The sequence below is a fragment of the Bos javanicus genome, chromosome 1 (assembly GCF_032452875.1).
Source record: "Bos javanicus breed banteng chromosome 1, ARS-OSU_banteng_1.0, whole genome shotgun sequence".
NCBI lineage: Eukaryota > Metazoa > Chordata > Mammalia > Artiodactyla > Bovidae > Bos > Bos javanicus.
Genome location: NC_083868.1, coordinates 11,920,838 through 11,930,869, shown reverse-complemented (window position 1 = coordinate 11,930,869; position 10,032 = coordinate 11,920,838). Strand labels below are relative to the sequence as shown.

At 36.7% G+C, this 10,032-nt stretch overlaps 1 protein-coding gene across 1 annotated transcript; it reads right to left on the bottom strand.

Annotated features, from left to right (window-relative positions):
* Positions 1–8,059: 8,059 nt before the first annotated feature.
* Positions 8,060–8,465, bottom strand: LOC133254161 (ribosomal biogenesis factor). Its single transcript, XM_061428291.1, has one exon. It carries the CDS (start codon positions 8,439–8,441, stop codon positions 8,139–8,141), a length of 303 nt encoding a protein of 100 aa, XP_061284275.1. The 5' UTR covers positions 8,442–8,465; the 3' UTR covers positions 8,060–8,138.
* Positions 8,466–10,032: the final 1,567 nt, after the last annotated feature.

Genomic DNA, 10,032 nt, shown 5'->3' with positions numbered 1-10,032 from the left:
ACTGACCTTATACTTGAATAGTCTAGTGATTTCCCCTGCTTTCTTCAATTTCCCTGCTTTCTTTAATTTAAATCTGAATTTGGCAGTAAGGCATTCATGATCTGAACCACAGTCAGCTCCTGGTCTTGTTTTTGCTTGCTATATAGAGCTTCTCCATCTTTGGCTTCAAGGAATATAATCAATCTGATATCGGTGTTGACCATCTCTTGATGTCCATGTGTAGAGTCTTCTCTTGTATTGTTGGAAGAGGGTGTTTGGTATGACCAGTGCCTTCTCTTGGCAGAATTCTATTATCCTTTACCCTGCTTCATTTCATACTCCAAGGCCAAATTTGCCTGTTACTCCAGGTGTTTCTTGACTTCCTCCTTTTGCATTCCAGTCCCCTATAATGAAAAGGACACCTTTGTTGGGTGTTAGTTCTAGAAAGTCTTGTAGGTCTTCATAGAACTGTTCAACTTCAGCCTCTTCAGCATTACTGGTCAGGGCATAGACTTGGATTCCATGATATTGAATGGTTTGCCTTGGAAATGAACAGAGATCATTCTATTGTTTTGAGATTGCATCCAAGTACTGCATTTCAGAGCCTTTTGTTGACTATGATGGCTACTCCATTTCTTGCCATATCCTGTTTGACCACTTCCAATTTGCCTTGATTCATGGACCTAACATTCCAGGTTCCTATGCAATAGTGCTCTTTGTAGCATTGGACCTTGCTTCTATCATCTGTCATCCACAAACCAGTGTTGTTTTTACTTTGGCCCCATCCCTTCATTTTTTCGGAGTTATTTCTCCACTGATCTCCAGTAGCGTGTTGGGCACCTACCAACCGGGGGTTTCATCTTTCAGTGTCCAATCTTTTTGCCTTTTACACTGCTCATGGGGTTCTCAAGGCAAGAATACTGAAGTTATTTGCCATTCCCTTCTCCAGTGGGCCACATTTTGTCAGAAGTGAGGTGTGTCTTATAGAACAAATTGAGAGTCTCCACTATCACCTTATTCTTAGAAACCGTATAACAATTCAGAACTATTTTAAGTATTAGAATCTGATTCGTAGTAACTGGGCTAAGACTGGTACTTATGATGCTCTGGTAGGAGATTGAAAATGATGGGGAAAATGTATTGAAATAAAGTGTTGCATTTACAGACCATTATTTCACGATGTTCACATTGATACCAGGCTATAGGTTTAGTACCCTTACTGATAAAAACTTAATGCCTTAGAAAACGTATTATTTACATAGTGTCAAATTTGGATTACTCATAAGGAAAGAGGGCAATATATTGTAACGTCAGTTCAGTTCAGTTCAGTCAGTCAGTTGTGTCCGACTCTTTGCGACCCCATGAATAGCAGCACACCAGGCCTCCCTGTCCATCACCAACTCCCGGAGTTCACCCAGACTCATGTCCATTGAGTCGGTGATGCCATCCAGCCATCTCACTCTCTGTTGTCCCCTTCTCCTCCTGCCCGCAATCCCTCCCACCATCAGGGTCTTTTCTAATGATTCAAATCTTCACATGAGGTGGCCAAAGTATTGGAGTTTCAGCTTTAGCATCAGTCCCTCCAATGAACACCCAGGCCTGATCTCCTTTAGGATGGACTGTTTGGACCTCCTTGCCATCCAAGGGACCCTCAAGAGTCTTCTCCAACACTATAGTTCAGAAGCATCAATTCTTCAGCACTCAGCTTTCTTCATAGTCCAACTCTCACATCCATACATGACCACTGGAAAAACTATAGCCTTGACTAGACGGACCTTTGTTGGCAAACATGCTTTCCTAATATCTATATTTTAAATGAGAACCAAGGATTCATATTAAAGTATAACTTGTTAACGAAGTCAAAAATTAGCTTTCAGAATTGAAGCATAATAAAAATATTTGTTGATTGCTTTTCCTTTCTTTTAAAAAGTATTCTGTAAAAAGAGATCTCTGATTTAGAATTTACTTTTTACATTCACCTTATTTGGATTCTATTCTTTGCTTATACAACTTAGGAATTTGATATATTTGGCCCATACTTCTGCTTCTATTTGGTTTGCTATTTTTTTTTTTTAGAATAAAAGAAAAATGAAGCTTTTAACTTGGAAAAATATGCAATTTGATTCTATGTTCAAGTTAAGTGACATTTCTTTCTGAAATTACATTTTTTTGGAACTGGATGAATCTTCTTGTGTTAAACTGTCATAAAACTGTTATGACACATTTTATGGGCTTCTTTTACCTTTGTTTTACTTGTTTGGGATTCAGATATGAAGTTTATTAATTACTTCCTATTATTTTGGTTATAATGTGTGATGGCTTTCTCATTGTGAGACTTCAAGAATATCTAAAACTGCTGCATTCCTTGTCTGAAGATAATGACAAAGATTCTCCTGAGAAAATGACCACTTGGTTCAACTAGCTGCTTCTAGTCACCCTAGATTTATTTTTTAGACAGTTGAAATGTGTTCATATTCCACTTTCTACTTGCTGATTACAATGCTTTCAACTTATTTGCATTGATTTGATAGGAATACACCATTTATTGTACTGAATGACTCATATTTTACAAAAATAACTGACCACTTACTCTGCACTGCATTCTTCTTGATTTTTGGATTATCCAGTCTCAATGTATTGAATAACATATCAGAGTTAATAAAAAGGAAAATAACAAAAAATACATAGGGAATAGAAAAGTTTTTCATTCATATATTTTATAGAGTTAATATATTTCTGAAAATAAAACACTTTTATTCCAATATCTCCTCACTCATTAAACTTGAATATGATTATTTAAATTATTTAACCCTCATAGATTAAAGAGAGAATTTCTACATCAAAAAAAATGGATAAATTTCTTACAACTATTTGAATTTCACAGAGAGACAGTCTGGGAAGTTTCAACTTCTTATTCTATCCTAATTTAGCCTAAAATATTATTTTTTAAATTAGTGCATTTTAAAATATGATTATAATAATAGTCAAAGAAAGTTCCAAATCTAGCAGATCTGAATTAAAATCATATTCTTGAGTCCAACACATATTTGAGTTCATCGTTACATGACAGTGTTATCAGGGTAGAAAGTTGTTTAACAAAGGTGAGTAAAGAGGCCTCAAATTGTTAGGGAAAATAATTCAACACATTTTCCAAATGGGAGTGGGGGGGAGTCTTTAAACTTCAAGTAAGAGTGTGTTAATCAGGAAATACAGGCATTAAGAGATCCGTTTTAAATTTTATGCTGAAAATATTTATAAATTTACAAAGTTAACTCCTATTACATTCCCCAGTAGCGTCACTTCAAGACTGCTTAGTTGAATGCTATGATAGTCACTTTGTTTTTGCTGAGAAGTGTGGTGGGGGCATAGGAGGAATGAACAGGGTGATGCCAGAAAGGATCTGTTAAAAAAGGATATTTTCCAATAAATCAAACAAATAAACCTTAATTATTTTTGTTTGTTTTTTTGCTTTGTTTTCATTAACAAGCTAAGTTTAGTTTTTGGGTGTTGGATACAGTCAATTATTTTACCACTCCAATACTTTGGCTATCTGATGTGAAGAGTTGACTCATTGGAAAAGAACTGATACTGTGAAAGATTAAGGGCAGGAGGAGAGAGGGGTGGCAGAGGATGAGATGGTTAGATAGCATCACTGACTCAATGGACATATGTTTGAGCAAACTCCAAGAGATAGCGGAGGACATTGGAGTCTGGTGTGCTACAGCCCATGGGGTTTCAAAAAGTTGGATATGATTTAGTGACTGAAAAACAACAGCATGTTAACTCATCTATTGCTATATGTCTACCTAAATATGCAGTATTTAATGAATTCAAATGAAAAATATTAAAGCTTCTTTCAATGATATTATTCGCTTTAAAATATCACTGCAATCTTTCTGGATGAAAATATAATTGTAATTAGTTAGGGAAATTTTTTCTTTAGAATTCAGTGAAACAAACTTTACGCACATAGAAGCATGGGAACAATATTTATGTGCTTAGGATAGCAGAGCAGAAAGATGAAAGAATTCTAAGCTCCTGTTCATATTATGAAAATTCTGTGCCAGCCTTGTGATACTTACATCTGTGAAAAGGTAAAATCAACCCCCATTTTGTTAATCTACTGTATTCAGAGTCATGATATGTAGTGACAAATACAATCTATCATATTAAAATCATGTGATTATGGCATTGTGTGTGTGTTTTAACATCTATAGTGAAAAAAAAAAATCCTGAAGTCTAGTCAGAATGGCTCTGAAAATTTATACTGTTAGGCCTATCATGCTCTAATCTATCTCTCTGAGTTCCCAGATAAATATCTTCTGAATATATGTGTGTATGTATGTGTGGGCTATCAAGTCCAACTCTTTGTGACTCCATGGACTGTAGCATTCCAGGCTCCTCTGTCCATGGAGTTTTCCAGTCACAAATACTGGAATGGGTTTCCATTTCCTACCTCAGGAGATCTTGCTGACTCAGGGATTGAACACTTGTCTCTTGCATCTCCTGCATTGGCAAGAGGATTCTTTACCACGTGCCACCTGAGTAACCCTTGAATATACATGTACACATTCACAAATATGATATTAATAGTTGTGGACTACATAGCACATAGAAGGAGTCAAAGATATAGGTATCCTGAACTCAGGATCTGGACTCAAGCAGAGGTGGCAAAAATTTGACTTCTGCTGAATGACTGAAGCAAAAGACTTCCAAGCATGGTGGAGCCCAGAGCCTGGCTTATTTCTTGAGACTGAACACTTTAGTAATACTCATATAACTATGGTAAAACATTAATGGAAGCTGAACCAGCTGCATGGATTTATAGAACATACATAGTGTTATGCGGAATGACACATAGCTTCATAAAAATAAATTTATCTAAGAATAGCCTGAGCCTCTCTCTAGCTTTTTATTATTAATATATATGTGTGGGGGTAATAAGATGGAGCATGTGAAGAGGGAAAAATGATTGTTTAATGGGTTTCTTTGAAAAGTGTAAATAACTATTGGTCTAAGTACCTTTGGATAGATGTCTTCCTGGCAGTCTCTAGGAGGCAGGGTAGTCTCCAGAGAAACTAAATGATCTTGTTTCAGACCTTCCCTTTGAAAGGTTGTGGCTGGCTGCAAGCTGTGAGCTATGCTGGAATTCCTGACCTCTGGTGGAGAGGATTTTGATCCAGGACCAGAAATGAGGCTTGATCACTCAGAGTTTTCATGTAGCTGTTTTATTAAAGCATAAAAGAGACAGAGAAAGCTTCTGACGTAGACCTCAGAAGGGTACAGAAAGGATAGCTCCTTGCTAGTTTTTTTGCAAAGCATTTTATACTTGCTGCTGCTGCTGCTAAGTCACTTAAGTCGTGTCCAACTCTGTGAGACCCCATAGACAGCAGCCCACCAGGCTCCCCTGTCCCTGGGATTCTCCAGGCAAGAATACTGGAGTGGGTTGCCATTTCCTTCTCCAATGCATGAAAGGGAAAAGTCAAAGTGAAGTTGTTCAGTCGTGTCCAACTCTGTGTGACCCCATGGTCTGCCACCTACCAGGCTCCTCCGTCCATGGGATTTTCCAGGCAAGAGTACTGGAGTGGGGTGCCATTTATACCTGTTAGCATGCTGCTCATCAGCTAAAAGAAACACCTCAAGACGGAGAGAGTTGCACCAGGACCCTCTCCCATGACATGCATTTTGAGATAGCATTGGCACAAGGTGAGTCATCCCCAGCCATAAAACAATTGACATGAATCTTGAAGAAGGCAGATTTCCAAGCAAATACATCGTTCATTAGCATAGCTTAAGAAAAAACATTTCCCATGAGAAAAACGCATTGATTAGCTCAAGGTTTGAGAAAAGTTAAGTTCACACAGAACTAGGTGTCTCCATGATAACACAGAATTAAAAGGAGGCTCCTTTAATTTTGTATAGAGAAGGAAAAAATGTCTGCCACTTGCAGTTTATTTCCTCCTGCCTCTTGGGGACCTCTGACCTTCCTACCTGACTGTTAACCCTCTCATCTTTTCATAAGAGTAGGACATGACTGAAGCAATTTAGCAGAGCAGAGCAATCAAAGACACAAACCCTCCCTTGCAAACTAGGCATTACCTGCAATAAAACTGTTAGTTTGGCCTCCGAAATTCTCATATTTGTATTATTTTCCAAAATATTCAGAATCCCTAGGAAGGGAAGAATACTACTTATCACAGACTTTCATCCCTTAGATAACAACAACAACAAAAATACAAAAAAAAAAACAAACAAAAAAACCCTCAGAGACCCATAATCAGCACTTGCTGCTTTGTGATGGAAATCTTTTAGCACCTGTCTTTTTTGAATTTTATTCACTTTTATTCCTTTCATCCTATCTTCATTAAACTCCTACCCCTTGAAAGTTTGTATTTCTTAATGTATAAATCTGGTCTCTCAATATCTTTCTTGAATTTTTAAGCATCTTCTTTTTCTAAATTGCAATCTAAGTGGATTTAACAGTAGTTGATTATAAAACACTAATTCTCTATGAGTCACTTTGTCATTTTTCAGTTGCTTAGTTGTACCCAACTCTTTGCCACCCCATGGACTGCCAAACTCCAGGCTTCTCTGTTCTTCACCATCTCCTGGAACTTGCTCAAACTCATGTCCATTGAGTCAATGGTGTCATACAACCATTTCATTCTCTGTTGCCCCCTTCTTTTCCTGCCCTCAGTCTTTCTCAGCATCAGGGTTTTTTTCCAATGAGTCAGCTCTTCAGCATCAGTCCTTCCAATGAATGTTCAGGGTTTATGTCCTTGAGTACTGACTGGTTTGATCGCCTTGCAGTCCAAGGGATTTTCAGGAGTCTTCTCCAGCATCACAGTTCGAAAGGCTCAATTCTTTGGTGCTCAGCCTTCTTTATGGTCAAGCTCTCACATCCATACACGACTACTGGAAAAACCACAGCTTTGACTATTCAGACCTTTGTTGGTAAGGTGATGTCTCTGTTTTTTAATACATTGTCTAAGTTTGTCATAGCTTTTCTTCTGAGGAGCAGGTGTCTTTTAACTTCATGGCTGCCAGTCACCGTCTGCAGTGATTTAGGGCCGCAAGAAAATAGTCTGTCACTGTTTCCCTAGTAGCATATCGGACACTTTCTGACCTGGGGGAGGGGCTCATCTTCTGGTGTCATATCTTTTTTCCAGTTCATACTGTTCACATTAGAGGGGTTCTCTCAGCATGAATACTGGAATGGTTTTCCATTCCCTCCTCCAGTGGACCATGATTAGTCACAACTCTCCACCCATCTGTCTTTGGTGGCCTTGCATGGCATGGTCCATAGCTTTATTGAGCTATGCAAGCCCCTTCACCACACAAGGCTGTCATTCATGAAGGGGACCAAATTGTATTGGGTTGGCCAAAAATTTTGTTTGGGTGTTTCTAATCCTAACCCGTATGAATGTTTTGGCCATGGATTGGCCATAGTATTGGATATACTAACTATGGAATGATGAGAGAGGGAAAAATAGAAAATATTAATGAAAGTGTAGGTCTGACTGCTTACTCCTCTGAAGACAATAAACAGTCAAGGTTGATGGAAAGTAAAGTTTGCTTTATATTTGATGCCAGCTACCTAGGTTGGGAGAAGGGGTAGACTCCTGTCCAAAGGCTGACTTCTACCTCTGCTGACTGACAATCAGTGGGCTCTTGCCCACTTGATAGTTGAAAGGAAGGGGTTACATGCAGAGACAGTACAGCCAGCTCTGACAACCATCTTGGAATCGGTCATTGGTGATCTTACCAGAATCATCTTTATTGTTTTAAGTACAGTTAATCTTCAGTTCCAGGGTCAATTTGTTCCCATTTCTTTGAGGCCAGCTCTCAGAGTCTTGGCTGTTTATGTCGTGGCTACAGTCTGGTAATCATGTAGTTGACTTCTTCCACCTGGTGGGTGTTCTCAGGATTTATAAGACAGCTCACTGAATATGGCTCAGAATATTATCTATAAGCTCTTGAAGAGGAACTAAAGGTCCTTGACATTGCTTAATAACTAAGCTGCTATTATTTAATCTTTTTCAACTGTTTTCCTTTGTTTCTGTGTTGTCTCTGATTAAACTTTTCTTTTTTTTTTTTTTTTTTGTATAAAAGATTAAATTTATTGGTCTTTTTAGGGAATTTGATGCATCATTGGTATATTACAACTGAGCCATTAATCTTGTAGCTTCATCAACATTAACTGGTACACTTTCATGACACTGCTGAGGTATCAGTTGTTTCTGCAGAGGTTCAAGGGAAAGGCCTTTTGAGAAGTTTGCCAGTTCCTTCTGTATATCTATAAAAGCTTTATTCACTCTGTTAACTTTTTCATCATTCACAATGTTTATCTTCTTAAGATTAGTGGTAACTGGTTTTGCTTTATTTTTAACCTTAAAGCTTTTTTGGCTGGCTATGTGGAATACATTCCTGGACTTCTGCCCTCTTAGTTTGTTCTTGGCCATTGTCTCTCACCAGGCCTCTGACACCCTCGTGTAGCCTCTCAGGTTCCAGGTAACGCCATCTGCCTAAACTTTTTCTTTGGCTAAAGATTTTCCAAAGACAAAAGGTAGGTGGAGGGCATGGAGATCAAGCAACATAAGGTCCTGCTTCATTTCAAAATGAGTGTTCATGTGCCTTATAAGTAGCTGGACAGTTATTTTTATAATTATCATTTGAGGAGAAAGAAAGAATGCTACTTGTTTCTAAGTATTTTATCTTGCTAAAATTACTAATCACAATCTATTTTATATTCACTGAAAGTTTCCTATGGGGATGAATTTAAACTCTATTTAAATCACTTTTGTATAAACCATACAAATGACTCTAATATTAGAAAATATCTGAAGATTATATTGCAACTGTATAAGATCAAAACTTTCAGGAAATTTGAGTTATTTAAATTTTGCAAATTTATTTTGACATTATTATTATTACAGTAATAATATAAGATATAATAATAGAAGTATAATATAATACAAGTATATATTATACTATATAAAGTATATATAATATAATATTTATATATTATAAAATATATAAAGTATATATTATAATATAATATAATAATATAAGTATGATATATTTATCATCTTATATATTTCTTGTTTGATCCTTTCTCCTGTATTACCTATGCTAAATATCATTTATTCACAGATTATTATAACTTTTTTGCTTGAATACTATGAAGTTTCAGAATTGGTATTACAAAAATGTAACTCAAATAATAACAGAGTTTCAATTTTTTGAAAACTGACGTTTTTACCCACAGCATACCTGTGGCGGATTCATTTTGATATTTGGCAAAACTAATACAATTATGTAAAGTTTAAAAATAAAATTAAAAAAATAATAAAATAAAATAAAAATCTCTGTGAATAAAATGTGTCTTTTGCTTGAGGTGAATTCTTCCTACACTTTCTCCTTGCTTGCTATTTCAAAATGACTTAATTGGTACACTCTTGCAAAGAAGCCCACTGGGAAAAGTGCTCACACATAAAGCCATTTCTTTAAAAGCATCCAAGGAGCTTGGTCGTTATACTAAATCTAGATTACGCAAAAGAAGTGGATAACATGATATAAAATAGACAAATTTAGCTTGCTGATAGAGTATGTTTATAGAGAGAGAAAATACCTTCATTCAACTTTTTTCTGAACTTCCTTTCTGCCAAATGATTACCTGTTTTCTTTATACCATTCATCTAGCACACACAGGGCACTTTAACAATAGTAAAAGAGACCCAGATAAGCAAGTGGCAAATAAAGCAAATCATCCCTATTCTATACTTCACTTGACTCTGTAGTTTTATTCAAATTTATCTCAAAGTGACTTATTACAGGAATTGATGGGGTGCCTTTCAGTGCATAAACAGCCATTGAAGCAATATAACAATATTTCCTAATCACACTGGCAAGTGTCAGCTAACACCTTATGATGGAAAAGAAATCTGATTCAATGGATGCTGGGAACAAAGTAAAAATAGGGAGATGTGAGTAAAAACACTACAGAGCCAAGATGAATCAGACATGGGATAACAAGATTGATTCTGCTGTCTT

Excerpts from the sequence above, each read along its gene's own strand:
- LOC133254161 (XM_061428291.1), bottom strand. The coding sequence starts at position 8,441 with ATGGCCAAGAACAAACTAAGAGGGCAGAAGTCCAGGAATGTATTCCAC.